General features: G+C 42.0%; 2 protein-coding genes across 3 annotated transcripts in view; both read left to right on the top strand.

Annotated features, from left to right (window-relative positions):
* stard9 (StAR-related lipid transfer (START) domain containing 9) overlaps positions 1-2168 on the top strand; it is a 38711-nt gene extending 36543 nt beyond the window's left edge. Inside the window, exons 31-32 of the mRNA XM_026151729.1 lie at positions 244-402; positions 1916-2168. Of these exons, the coding sequence (XP_026007514.1) occupies positions 244-402; positions 1916-2017 (261 nt within the window). The 3' untranslated portion in view covers positions 2018-2168. The remainder of the gene's footprint in view (positions 1-243; positions 403-1915) is intronic.
* A 2009-nt stretch (positions 2169-4177) lies between these two features.
* sptb (spectrin, beta, erythrocytic) overlaps positions 4178-15004 on the top strand; it is a 41917-nt gene continuing 31090 nt past the window's right edge. Inside the window, exons 1-2 of one of the 2 annotated variants that reach the window (XM_026151320.1) lie at positions 4178-4546; positions 8435-8705. In XM_026151320.1, coding sequence (XP_026007105.1) covers positions 8558-8705 — 148 coding nt within the window. In that variant the 5' untranslated portion in view covers positions 4178-4546; positions 8435-8557. Of the gene's footprint in view, positions 4547-8434; positions 8706-11133; positions 11823-15004 lie in introns of those variants that run through there. The other variant, XM_026151319.1, reaches the window with a different exon arrangement.

Here is a 15004-nt window from a genome sequence, read left to right as displayed (position 1 = left end):
TCCAGATTACATTGTAGTGCAAACAACAATTTAACAGCATGTTCCTCATCCACAAAATGTTAAACATGCTATTTAGATACTACTCATGCTTAGAAGTCACCGAGCATAAACAACACTCTGACTCAGAGGCAGTGGGTGTGGAGGAAATCATGTCAGCTGTTGGTGTCGGTGTACACTTGCCTCCCGGCTGATCAAAAGAGTGCAGCGGCACCTGTTTTATTGATATTGTTTTCTCTGCTGCAGGGTGGCCTGCACGTGCTGGCAATGCAGTCTGTGTTTGAGGAGTCTCTCCCTCGGCCCAGTGTGGACGCCATCCGTGGGGAGATGTTGCCCAGTTGCTGGATCTTGCAACCAGTTAGACGTAATGAAAAGGAAGTAACCAGAGTCATCTACCTGCTACAGGTAAAATATGCTTGCCAGAAATACATCCGCAGGCTCTCATGCATCACTCCCTATTTCACTGGGTGCAAAAGTAATGCGTTCACATAATTCAGAAGAATAAATCTGACCTTTGTGAAGGTTATTATGTTCGGTTTCTTTTTTGTGGTCATTTTGGAGGCTGCCGTTTAAAGGCCAAAATACCTAAAAGACATCTTTCAGTGAATTACTTCTATATTCCCACTGTATTACTTTTAGATATACGTAATAGCGCAGTTGTGTGTATTGCAATACAACCAACAGAAGGGTAGCAGAGTTGAAGTCTATGCATTTTAACTTCCAGTAAATCAGTCTTTCGAGCTGATTATTGAGGCTGATTGTGCTGATCTAAACAGCAGGATGACTTTATGGCTCTCCACTGGCAGGCTTATCACTATTAGGGAAATTAGTTTCGTGGAGTAGAAGCTTTTTTTTCACCTTCCACCAAGTTTACCACAGGAGCAGCTGATACAGCACAGACAGACTTCACTCAGAGTCCATCTTTATAATGAAAACATAATTGTATTTTTGTATTTGCTGTGTTTGAGTAACTTGCTCACTGGACATTTCATTAGGTATACCTATTTAACTACTCATTTATGCAAATATCTTATCAGCCAATCGCATGGCAGCAACTCTGTGAACTACAAACGGATGGGGAATAAAGGTTATTTCAGTGACTTTAAACATGCCGTGGTTGTTGGTGCCTGACAGGCTGTTTTGAGTATTTCAGAAACTGCTGATCTACTGGAATTTTCCCAGACAACCATCTCAAGAGTTTACAGAGAATGGTCCAAAAAGTTATGTGGGTAAAAATCCCTTGTTGATGCCAGAGGTCAGAGGAGAGTGGCCAGAAGCTGACAGATAGGCAACAGTAACTCAAATGTAACCACTTTAGGCAGCCAAGGTATGCAGAAGAGCATCTCTGGTGTACAGCAGCAAAAGACCACAACAGGTGCCTCTTCTCTCAGCGAAGAACGGGAAACTGAGGCTACAATTCACACAGATTTACCAACTTTGGGCTGTAGAAACATGAAAAAATGTTGCCAGGTTTGAATCTCGTTTTCTGCTGTAATATTCAGGTGGTGTTGGTGTAAACAACATGAAAACATGGATCCATCCTGCTCTGTATCAGTGGTTTGGGCTGGTGGTGTAATGGTGTGGGGACTATTTCCTTGACGTACTTCAGGAGGCCTTGGTACCGATTGTATCAATGCCTTTATGATCGCAGTGTGTCCCCATCTTCTAATGGCTGTTTCACTGGATGTGCAGCTAACAAATCTGCAGCAACTGTGTGAGGCGTGGCTCTCATGTCAATGTGAACCAAAAATCTCTGAAGAATGTTTTCAGTACCTTGTTGACTCTTTCCACAAAGAAAATGGGGTCCAGCTCATAATTAGCACGGTGCACCTAACAAAGTGTCTGGTGAGTGTAATTTGCAGGCTGTACTACATGGATGTCATTTGTTATCTCCGTTTCCTCTTCTGTTTATTTTCAGCTGGACCTAGGAACTCCATCTTTTCCTCACCGTCTCGTGAACACTGTTGCCAGACGACAGGCAGCCGTCATCGCCGATCTTGACGTTTTCCTTTCTTCGTAAATCGGCGGGACGCGCAAAGACGCATCATTAGCAGCGAGCACTTAGATCCTCTCCATCACGGAGTCGGTCTGTCTTTTGAATTTGCACCTGAAATGTTATTTACTTGATTTTTTTTTTAAGGGCACTGTTACATTTTATATCCAGACACAAAGTTGAAGCAGCTTTTTTTTTTTTTCTTAATGAAGGTATTTTTGTAAAATATTGGTGTTTTTCTATATTTGTGCATGCACATGAATATTTTCAAGACTGTTTTACCAAAGATGAGATGTTTTTAAATGAATGACTTGGCATTACAGTTATTGCCAGTTGCTTTTAGGTGCTTTCAGGTTGAGACCACTTAAGTTTCCCCTCTAAATCTTATATCCCCCTGATAAATAGCAGGCATTTTACCTCCTCAGTGACATTTTTGTCTGTTTACTTTCTTTTATATGTTGACTGACAGATGCAGCCAGTTCTGTTAATGTTTTAAATCCACCAGTGTACATCTTTGACTGCTTCCTCGCAGATGCACATAAAAAAAACACGGTGTAGTGATAGACAGAACAAAATAAGACAATTTTCACAAACTTCTCTTTAGTCCTTTTCCCGCTACATTTGTGTGCCTACAGCATTTCCTCACATATTCAATAAGATTAATTCAGCAGAATATGACTTTCAAATATCTCTTAGCAATTCTCACAAATGGAAAAGAAAGATATGTAAGCTATATACTGTATTTTATAGTAGCACCATGTAGGCAAACCTGGAGGAATGGTAAGGAGTTGTTTTGTAGCTGCAAATGTTAATCAGCTCACTGCAAAAAAACACGAGGGGAAAAAAAGTTTTGTAGCAAAACAAGGAAGAGGAAAGTTGGGAACCTTTTGACTATTATCAACTCTTAAGGGCATGAGGGCAGATCAGTTTTGAACCAGAACATGATGGTTCATGCCTTCATGTCAAACATGCAACGTGTTGATGAGACTATTATCCAGCTCCAGGGTTAAGCTCTCATAGTTTTCAGTACCCCGATTCTGCATGAGGTGAGTTTTTAAGGTCTTCCCCTCCCACTTGTTTCTGAAGCCTGTTATTTATTTAGTTTCTCTTGCCTTCTGTTTGAAATGCTGTTGAATGTGTTATGTAGCTGTTTTTCGGAGTGCTGTGTTTGTGGCTGCTTGCACAAAACCTTTTATGCATTTAGTAAAATTGAAGAGGATTGTAAAAAGGTTGTTGTTTTAATGTGTACAGTTCTTTAAATTAAGATGAGAAAAGGCCAGACTGCTCTCAGACATTCCGGGTCTTGTGTATTTGGATATGAAGCCATGTTATGCGGAGTCATTAAAAGACAATGTTGACTCTGAAAGTTCAACTAAACCTGTTCCCTGAGGCACCAAAGAAAAAGAGACAAGTGAAAAATGCAGTAGGAGCTGTATGGAAGGTTGAAGGAAAATAAAACTTTAGCAGGAAAAATTAATTGCAAGATTTTAACTTGTCAGAATTTTGAGATGCCTAACTCAAAAGTTTGACTTACAGATTGCAATTTTAATATTGTCAGTAAAACAAACCTCCGTACAGCTTTTTGTAATAATTTCTTGGTTTTTTTTTTAATAGCATATTTTTTATTTCTTAAGAAATATATATATTTATGTTTTTCTGGTGTGATATGTATGTATTTTATTATAAGCGCCATACTTCTTGTTGCTAATAAGTTGTTATTAGCCATTTTTCAAATAATTTGTTTGTTTTTTATGACACAGAAACTGTTGCATCAAAACCTCTTGTGTGTTCAGTTTTAGTTACCTTGTATGTAGCAAGCAGAACATTTACCTTTAGTGCTGACTGAAATTCTTTTTGGATATTGTTGTACTGAAAGGTGATATTAAAAAAACAAACAAACATATTTCTCCGTGTGCTTCTGGGTTAGAAACATTGTGTTGCACTATATCTTTAATGAAGTTTCTAATAAGATTATATCGGTGCAGTTATATCGCTTAAATGGTTTCCAAATGAGCTTTATTCCTTTTTTGATGTCATTTCTTCTGACTCTGACTTCATCACACAGGTGTGTCCACTCTCCATGTCCTGGCCTCTCTTCTCTACCTTGGAGGTGACATTTCTGAAAGGGTCTCGATAGGTAGGTGGGTAGTTGCCGTGTGCGCGATTAGAGCCCTTTCTGGGCGGGGTGGAGTGCACTGAGGTGGGGGTAGGAGGCGTTGCACAGGACATCAGAAGTGTCTCTGCCATTTAGAGTCACCAGCCCTTGTCAGGAATGTCCGTCCCCTGCGCGCACAGATCATGTACTGGATGCGCCAACTTTATTTTTAACTCTGCAGGGTGGGTCACTCGCCTGGCTTTCAGGAATGACCGTGGAGCGCGCGGCGCCTTCAGCCCCTTTCCCTAGTCCCCAGTGTAGGACTGTGCCCACCTCGAGCTGTGGAGACCTCTGTGCGCTCTGACCAGGACCCCCACTGAGTCAATGGGATTATAACTGGTTTACTGGCAGGAAGAAGACTAAAGATAAACACTTTCGGACAGAAGAAAAACCAGAAGCAAGTAAGTGTAAACTGAAGGCAAAACTAATGTGCCATTGCAAAATTAAATTAATGATCTTTGTGCAAATAGTAACGGAGCCGTGTTCATTTATTTAGACTACTGTTCGCAGTTGTTTGTTGGTTAAGTTTCCTCCAAAGTACCTGTTGATCCGGGCTGTCATGTTTAATAATAACGTAAAAGCTCTGGATGATTTATCATTGTTATAATATTCACTGATAAAACCGCTAAACATTGTTTTAATAAAGCTATATACAAATTCCCAAGTTATTAATTTGTTTTCTTTTACTGTAAAACAGCCAGGGTGGCGTGCGTCTTTAAATTTGCGCAGAAATAGGCCATTGCGCGCGATTGCGCACAAAACTGCGCTTTCCAGTAGGTATTGCGGAACTATTCAGATAATTTAACAATCTAAAAGTAGCAACACTTAGCTCAAAAGTAGTCTGCTATACTTCAAGTATACTTCCGTCACTGAAAGGAGCACAATGCTACCGAAACGTGTGCTTAGACATTTCCGAAGTACAAGTACTCAGAAGGTGTCTCCAGTGGGCTTCCTGTCATATTAATACCGGTGCTTTAATGTAGGTAATACTATTGATGTCATATTAGTTTCACGTCCAATATATTAGGAGAGATCACTCTAAAGTTGTATCATGGTTCTTACGCCTGTCGTTATTTTTATAAAAGTGACCCAAGAAAAGCGCCAGAAATATGTATTTCGTTACATTCCATCGCTTACGTTTGCCAAAGCTTGAAAACATTCCACTGTAGTATGTGAGCTAGTTTTCCCTTTGTTAAAGCACCTTGCAAAGCCTTTTCCACCTTTGATTGAAAGCAGTCTGCTGCCCTTTGAAAGGCAAAGATATGGCACATTTCCTGCTCAAAGAAAGTTCAGCTTTATTCCCCTTAAAAGGACAAGTGAGCATGTGTGGCTCTGTCTGGCCAGGCAGGGACTTCAGTGTAAACACACTCCAGGAATAGTTTATTATCGATTCATCTTAACCTCTTGCACATCACACTCAGTGCTGTTGAAGTCCAAACAACACTGACCACAAGAAATGAGCTTCTTCTTTTAGCTTATGTTTTATGGATTGATATCCTTTCTAGTCTTGGTTTCGGTATTCATTCTTATATATAAAAAAGCAAGTAATTGTTCTTTACTCCATATTGATCTCTGAGTGCTTGGTGTTTATGTCTCAGATTTACTCTCAGCTGGACCGCAGGCCTACCTCTCCTCAGTCCAGTTGCTCCTGCCGCTACAGTTTCACAAACACACTGTAGGTCACACATCTCGACCACACCCATCTCTTATTTCATCCTCTCCATCTGACTCTGTGCTGCTCAGAATAATGCATGGCCAGCTAATGTTTTGTTCTGCTCAGAGTGCAGAGCAAGCACCAGCGTAACATTTACTTACAGCTGGAAAAATGGTCTGCAGAGTTGTAATTCAACTCAAGTGCTGATTTGATGTTTGCATTGGACATACTTGTTCACAGTGTAGTTTTGCTATTTTAAAACAAGGGGGTCCAGTAAGTGCAGTAAGAGGTAGGTTACCAACTAATTTCAGCCAAGCATAAAGGTAAAACTTTCATTCACACCTTTAAATATTTTTTCCAAGATCCTCTGCTGGCATTATATGCAGAGCTGTTTCCACAAAAGTCCAAGCTCATGTTGCATATACTTACACGCACCCAGGTCATGCAACATGTGGGGATCTGAAGGAATTCCAGCTGACATTCTTATCATCCCTCTTGACATTTTACTGCTTTGGAGAGATTATCCAGCACCTCTTACCCACCAACACACAGCGTGCAGTCACAAGAATGATTTGTATACAACAGGAACATGTTCTGGGGTCTTTATCTACTGTAGGTGATAGAAATCTATCCACAATCAGCCAAACAAAAAGATTGAATCAAATTAAGCTTTATTAGTAGAGGCGTCAGAACTTAACTGTGTCAATTTTCCGTCATATTTAAACTCAGTAATTTAGTGATATGATGGGTAAAAATAACTTTAAACAGAATGAAATCACTTTAGAAAAATGAAAAAGAAGTGCAACAGTGCACACATGCCTTTTATGCATAATAAAGTTTCCATCTGTGTATTTGTATTTTTTAAATATTTAAAACATTTTCCAGGGTGACCTTCTGTGAGCAAGCAGGTAGATTAGAGTGTTCCCTCTCACTCAAGGACACCACGAGAGGACACGTTGCTATTGAGACACACATGCTGTGGCAGGCAGAGAACTTGTGACCTTTGTGTCACTGGACCTTCTATAATAAGGAGTTCAGCATGTCTCCAAATGGAACTGACTGCAGCATCACCGTGTATAAACATGTTTGGATTTGTGTTCAGCAGCTAAATGGAGCAGTCGGTCAATCCCCAAACACGATTAGATTCTCACAGCTTTGTGACAGTTTGTGAATATGAATTTGTGCGCCGTGTTAGAGAAGGTTTGTGCAGTAGAAGTGCGTCGTGCAGTCATGCCGGGCCAGGTTGTGCACGAGGTGATAAGGGGATCCCTAGTGGTGGGTGGAGCATCCCTGTGCTGATAACAGCCCTCTGCTGAGGACTGATACTGAGCAGGAGGAGGAGGGACACCTGTAGGATGCCATCACTGCGCATCACTTAGGGCCTCTTCTCTGAATGGACTGAACAAACAAACCTCTGTAGTTTGTAATTTGTGTCAAAGTACATTTAGTAAAATAAAATACTTACAGTAGAGACAGTTTAAGTTTTTTTTAATATATATGTTTGTCACCTTTTAAAGTAATATTGAACTAATTATAAAGATGCAAAGTACTGAATATCATGAAATACTGAGCACTGTGCAGGTAAACTATTAAAAGTATTACACTTATAATAACACAACGCCAGTAGTGAAGATAATCTCGTAGAGATGGAGTCCATCTACTGTTTTTAGTGAACTTTAGAATCACATCAAAAACCACAATTATTATCATCAGATTACAGATTATAGCCTTTATCTGTAATCCATCATTTAAAGCTCTAATGTTAGTAAAAGCAAAATGCATGCGCCCTTAATTTGTGCTGTAAAGGGGGACTTTGGCATGTTCTATACCCCCATGCTTCATCTAATGGAGTATTAACCTAAGTTAGACTCCCCGCCTCACTTCAGCTCACATGACTATTCTCACCAACAAAAAGACGCAAACACAAACACGTTCGTACTTCGAACTACGTGAGCGGCATCATTCAAAAGAAGGCGGTTTCGTCACGTTTCTGCAGTACAGAGGGGTTCCCCTCCCCCCGTGTGGCATGATAAGAGAGCTATGCTGCACCCAGATAGAGCTATCTGAGTGGTTGCCCTTCAACCCGCCATTCCACACGAAGAATACACAGACACACGGCGCTGTGACAGTTGACCAAAGTCACACGTACAAAATGGAGACTGTGAGGAGGGGGCACAAACTCATGTGGGCATCTTGAAAGCTGCCATACATTTGATTTTTGTGTAAAAATATCCTAAAACTGCAGCTGATACCACACCAATGCCCCAAATTAAATTCTGGTGTCAGTTATAGATACAGCCTCGTATAGATTGAAACTTAAACTCCTCTCCAAAAAAATGAACTGCAGAGAATAAAAGTAGAATTTATCAATAGTTGGATGGCAACTAACTGTAAATATCATCACTGGTTGTGATGCAGATAATATTTTGACATCTTTTAGACTATTAGATTGGAAAATTGCCTTTATATTGTCCCTAAATTAACGTTACATTCTGCAGCCAACAGCCCAATGATATACAATTAACTGTAAAAGCACTAAATTCTCACAATTTGCGGAAAATATTAAAGAAAGTAAACCCTACAGTCTGTCATTTTTTCTATTAATCATGCTCTGTGTATTTGCCCTCTGTTTCAGGCCGCCTTCAGCATTCCGGGTTCATCCTGCCGCTTTTTCCATCTGCTCATCTCCCTCTTCACCCAGACCACCTGAGGACGCCGCCAGCCGTCCCCCCGCCCGCTCGTCACCCTGGCTGCCGCCATGACTTCCACCACAGATTTTGACAATGTGGAGATCACGCAGCAGTACAGCCACATCAACACCCGCTTTGACCTCTCTGATGAGGAACTAGACAATGACAACAGCTCTGCCAGGCTGTTTGAGCGCTCGCGCATCAAGGCCCTCGCAGGTGAGTGCCTGCATAGTAAACAGGCTGCGTCCTCGGTGACAGATTTTCGAGATGACAGTCTTTTTAAAAGCGAAAGAGAAGGGCACAGAGGATGAGCTGTAAAGGGTGAGCACCTGTTTAACTTTAGTTGGGTTGAATAAAACTGTGACCTTCACTCAGATTTCTGTTACAAAAATTACAAAACTCCCACCGCAGGTCAGCTTTGAGTTTACTCCACGGCTTTTGCTAGCACTCTCCAGGGTTGGTTGTGTATGGATGAATCTAACAGTTACACCCAACCAGCAGCTGAGCCCTGACACTGCTCCACACCCTCTGCAAATAACTGGGATCACTTGCACATTCCCTGAATGTCCAGTGTCTGACCGATCTGGACAGCTGCCCTGTCTCTCTTGCTCCCATAGCATAGATCTTTGGGATTTCTGGCTAAGCTGGTAAGCTGTGACCCACCTGTGGGCCTGCTGCTCTGAGTTTTTAAATAGCAGTGTTCCTGTGGTAGCAGGAAGCGAATCACAAAAGGGGAGTGATGGAGGGTCAACACCATGGTCGGTGCACAAGAGAGATGATAGGACACAAATTAATCTCTGTGGAGTTCAGACTTCTGGAAGGGCTTAAGATATTTAAAGAGATTGTAATGATGCTGACACTGAAACGTAGTCCTCAATGAACTTTGAACAAAAGCATTTTTTAAATGTTAAATGTTGTCAAATACACTAGTATTTAACACATCATCACCACATCCAGTTTAAATGACAAACCTGTTAGTGGGCAATGACACCCAGGAGACACTGAGCAACATTAGCTTTTCCCTGTGTCATCTTTGGATCCACCTGACCAACACAAGTCCAATATTTACTACTTCAGGCGGTCATACAAAGGCAGCAGCGGCTGAACCAAAACATCTGCAGGATATAAAAGCAAAAAATATGCTTAAAGACATTTAAAAGGATCCTTTTATCTCAGCAAACTGAGGGCTATTTGGAGAGTTAGCAATCTGACCCACTATAATAAGAAAATAAATATTTAATAGAATGGCTTTGACAATACAGATCAATGTAGTTGATCACTGACACAAAAGCTGACAACTTCAACTTGTGACTGGATTTTGTGTAAGCACACACTAGCTCTTACATTCTGTGTGATATCTATTATGCGTGAATGCATGGTTTCCTGTGAGGCGGTTATGGGTGGGTATACAATTTGAGTCCAGTGTGGAAAAACTGGGCTCACCGACCAACAAGGAAAACCGCTTTAGGGAGAATTATGTTGCAGACACAGATGACTGGTGTCACTTAGCTGCTTTACCGTCATCATGTTCAATCATGTTAATGCTGCTTCTCTCACTGCTGCGGCTCATTAGTCTAACCCAATTTCCTCCTTTTACAAAATTTACAAACAATTTTACAACCATTTGCTTCAAGCAGTGAAGGCGCCAGACAAAAAACAGAAAATGGGCAAACACAGAAGGCAAATTCTCTGTAAAATTCGGCTGGATAACAACAATTAAAGTAGCAGTTTTGCCGATGAACATCAACCGCTCTCATCAAAGCCATCTTTTTTTGCCGACAGGCACATGTCAGTACATCGGTGGATCTGTGGAAAATTTTTTACTTGTGATTTGAACTTAGATTCAGTAACTCCCATATCTTAGTAGTTTTCAATATTTGATACTCTGGATGGACAAAACAAACTCCACAGGTTTGATGCCGGCTGATATTTTGGGTTTCCAGTATGGGTTTTTTTCCGCCTTTCCAGGATTGTTGTTTTTTTTGTTTTTTGTGTTTATAAAGAAGCACTACTTTTCCTGCTGTCTCTTTAAGTGATGAAGGCTTCTGTGTGGGTGCTGGTGATGTTGTGTTAGAGTGCTGCTGCTGTAATGCAATAAGTGTTTCCTGTCAGAGAAAGAGAGAGAGAGTGAAGGAGGGAGGAAAGTGATAAGAGAAGCAAGAGATGAGAGAGGCTGTGAATGACACCCGCTGCTGATTTACAGCTTGTGAGCTCAGAAATATGCTCTCAGCAAGCCATCAAAGAACATACAGGCCGTACTGAATATACACTAGTTTACACTGTGTCTTACTTTGGCTTAGAAAAGACACGTTTCTTTAAGATACGCTTCAGTTTCATGATGGTTTATTGGCTCAAAAAAAACGACCTCTCCATGTGTACAGTTAACATTCAGCGATGTCACGACTTTGTGGGAGTGTTGGGTATGGGGAGGAGGGGGTTTGTGGGAACACGTGGATGTATTGAAACATAGTGTATGCGCGGCTGGAGCTGGAGAAACCACTCAGATCTGAACTGAAGGCTGCCTGAGCTCTGGTGTTGCCTGAGAGTGGAGGCAGAGCATCACCACGGCAGCAGTGAGGAGAGTGAAAAAGTGGAAGGAGGAAGAGGAGGGAGGGAGGGAGCAGGAGTGAACGTGAGAGGGATCTGGAAAGGAGGACAGAGAGCCAAGAGACTGGGAAGAAGAGAGACGTGGTGTGCCAAGCTCCTCTGCTGGCTCCAGAGGCAGTGTGTGTTCCTGTTGTTGTTGTTTGGGGGTCAAGATGAGCAGCCCGTGCCTGCTGCGCACTGCCCCTATAAGCCAACCCCGGCTCAGAGAGGTCAAGATCAGCGTGAAGGCCAGCAGCAGGGAGACTACAGCCATTCGGAGCAGCAGCGGAGGGGCCAAGGAGGCTTCCAGTCGCTCTTACATGCCACCTGAAAAGGAAGCACCTGTGCGGGTCAGCGTGAGCAGCAGCCGGAGCAGGAGCACGCCGCCGGTCCACAGGGCCCAGAGACCCGAGAGCAGGAAGTCATCAGGGGGAAGCACCTGCAAGCAGCAGCAGCAGCCGGAGCACCACCCGGAAAAGAACGGCACCATCCTGCATGTCCCGCTTGGCGTGGCGCCCACGGGGCTGTCCCTTTTCTCCTCATCTTCCTCCTCGTCCTCCTCCTGCACTTCCAGACGTCAGCGGCCCTCTCGCCCCCATGTTACCCCTGCCCCCACCCCCCTCCTCCTCTCGTCCTCCTCCTCTTCCTCCTCGGCCAAGAGTATGAAGCGAGCTCGCTGGCTGAGTTACAGCACCTCTAACATCTGCTTCAACTCCATCCTGGACGGGCGCTTCAGGCAGCTGCAAGGTACAGGGTCCTGGTGGCAGAGCTGTGCGTGTGTGTTTGTGTGTGTGTTTGTTCACCCTCTTATGCCTCACAGACACTTTTCCAATTATGCCCCTCACTTACCCAACTTGGGTTTCTTGTTAGGCCGGGGTGAGATGGCAGGGAGGTCGAGCTGCGAGTTGAGTAAGTGTGAGGCTAGTTTGTCATCCTGTTGTAAGAACTGGAAAAAGGCAGCAGCAAGTAAGTGCAAACTTCATAGCAGTTGCCATTTTATTAAATGTATTTGGTTGTAATTTATTTATTTCCAGGAAGCTGTGGCTCTGCCCCAATTGTTCACTGACTTGACTTTGAATAATTCATAGGCAAACTCCTAAAAAGGTTGTGATGTTTTTCCCTCCAAAGCCATTCATGGCTGGCTACTGTTACGCATTCTTATGTGCCCTGTTTTTTATTTATAAACAAGAAACATATCCGTCATTGTGCCACCTATTCTCCGTACGGCCCTTTCCACTTATAAACTCTTCCTAAGTATAAAGTATGAGTGCGTTTCGTTCCTAACCTCCTTTTCCCCTGAATGACTAGCAATGGTGGTGTTAAAAAACAATCAATTTCTCTGATGGTTTTACCTTCTCCCTGCCCGTGTTATTAAGGTTTTAAAAGAGAGGTCTGCCGTCACAGTGGATTTTTGTTAGCTTGCACTATGCTCTCCAACTCCCCGATGACAGGAGTGCATTAGTGAGTGGAAGAAAATGGAGGAGACGATGCAGGAACAGAGAGGGGAAATGCTTTTTTTTCCCCTGCCTCTGCTAGATTTCAAGTATTGACTGATTCTGCAGACTGCAGAGGCAACTGATACGTGAAGCAGCAAAGTTTTGAAGCCTCCCCAAATCAGGGATGTGTCTTGAGATGTGTATTGATCCGCCATGATATTTTATTTACTTCCTATTTACCTGCTATTAGGGAGATATGGCCAAGACTGCAGTTGGGCAGAATAAGATTTGTGTTTCACGTTTATTGGTTTACTTTTGAAATGTACACATGCTCGCTGTTGTCAAGTATGTCTGCCGCCGAGGTTACAAGAAGCAGTCTTTGAGTTGTTTGACTGACCTTTAACCCTTTTAGTTTTCACCAGTGGTGTATGCACCTCTCTCCAAGCCCTTAATCCTCTGCTGTTTTCTAATTATAAATACAATCTCACTATTGGATTGATTCTCAGATTATTTTTTAATGTCTTCTTTAAGCTTGAGCCAGGCTTTACAGTTCACTTGCTTCTTTTGCAGCTGCTCTAAATACCTTTGAGTGAGAACGCATCAAGAAACCCTGGGAGCATCAAATATGCATTAATATGATGCTCAGCAGTTGCCAAGTACATGTAATGAAGACTCAGACAATCCACTTGCCCAGTAAGCAAAATGTTTTAGTCAGTTAGATGTCTAGAAGACATCTGTAGTAGTGTAGTGCTCAGATATTTAGGGTAAAATCTGGTTGAAAGGTCAAGCTTTAGTAGATGTACCAAATCTCACATAGACATTGTTTAACCAGCTATATATCTACTTAAAAAAAAGCTTATTTTTGCATTGAGACTGATTGCTTGATTTAACCTACTCACCTAGATCCCATCTCTGACTGCTTCTCTCTATCCTAGAATATATCTGCCAAAGTATAGCCTGCTTTTAGCCCAATCCAACATTTAGAGATGTTTTTGGTGGTACAAATATGTGATAATAGGAGGTAAGTGTTGGTTAGTCTTGTTAATAAAGCACAGTATGATAGCTGCGGGACAGGTTAAGCTGGCAGTGACATGACTCAGTCATGTAACGGGGTGCTCTAAGACCTTTGGGCCAAACTCAATAAGAGCTGACTGTGGGAAAAGACGGATCAAGCTTTATACAGGGAAACTCCATCAGCATGAATAAGTCATCGGGCTTTCGCTGGAGTCAAAGAGTGGACGAGAAATTACAAAGTAAAAGCATGTGAAACAGAGGAGTGTTTAGTAAGGTTGCACTGATAGCAGGCGGGAGGCTGGATAAGGGACAAAATGCAGGCGTGACAAGACACAGCTGCAGTCCAGTGGAAAAAAAATGAAAGCGAAGTGAAAGAAGTTGGACATACAGTATGACTGCTGCACTTACACTTAATATTTAATAGCATGGCAACAGCAGGGCGACGAACAGCTGAACAGTAAGGTTATACTCAGCCTGTATCACAAATTATTAGTACAGCCAGTTTTATATTTATAAGCTGGACTTAAATGTTCATGTTTCACTTCCATCCAACATTAATGCTTTCGAATAGCTTTGATTGATCAGTTTACAAACTGTGATACGTTTGCATTTCACACTAGCTTCACAGATTTTTAAGCTGAACTACATAAATAATGTTAAAATGAAATATTAATCAAAAACTGAATTAATGACCAATAAACCGTCTTCCAGCTCAGTTTCATAAAATCATGGATTTTGGTGCTCCAGTCTTCTTTTTCCTGGTGAGTCCACCAGACCTCAGTTGATGTTACTGTTGGCGTGTCGTTGAACACGGCGCAGACAAACATCTCAATAGCTTTAACACAAATAACAACATATTCCATATTAGTAAGTAATCAGAGGAGGCGTGTCCCGATTCCTGCTCCTTTCTGTGACTGAGTTTGAGCTCGCCTTATTTTGACGTCTTATTTTTGAAACAAAACTTTTGGACTTAAGAAGAAATGCTATCTTTGTCTCGTGTTAAATATAGAAGATCAAAAAGCAAATGGAAAACCCAAACCTATGACCCGTAGAGCTAGGGTGTCTAGCTAGGCTCTCTTATGCAACGTTATGGTTCGGATCACTGCAAATCAATACAGCGCTGTCCTCGGTGACATTCCTCCTTATGTGAGTGGTCTCTCCAGAATAAAAGTGCATCCCTTCCAGCAACTATATGTTATATTATTTCCATATTTATTTACTAGGAAATCAAAAAGCTACAGGAAGTGTTGTGGTAAAAGGTTCCAGAGCAAGCACATTGAAGCTTATCCAATAACCTGTATGTAGCAGCAAACCGCTCTATTTGAGCTCTCTATTATTAAGTACTCTCAAGTGTATGAAACCCCTGACTTACATTTACAAATTTATTCTGCTCTCCATCAGCAATTCATGGTGTTAAATCGCGTATTCTTTAAATAATATTTGAAGGTCATAATTCAGCAGGCTTAGTGGCCTCATATT

The sequence above is a fragment of the Astatotilapia calliptera genome, chromosome 19 (assembly GCF_900246225.1).
Source record: "Astatotilapia calliptera chromosome 19, fAstCal1.2, whole genome shotgun sequence".
Taxonomy (NCBI): Eukaryota; Metazoa; Chordata; class Actinopteri; order Cichliformes; family Cichlidae; genus Astatotilapia; species Astatotilapia calliptera.
This window is presented reverse-complemented; position numbering and strand designations above follow the sequence as displayed.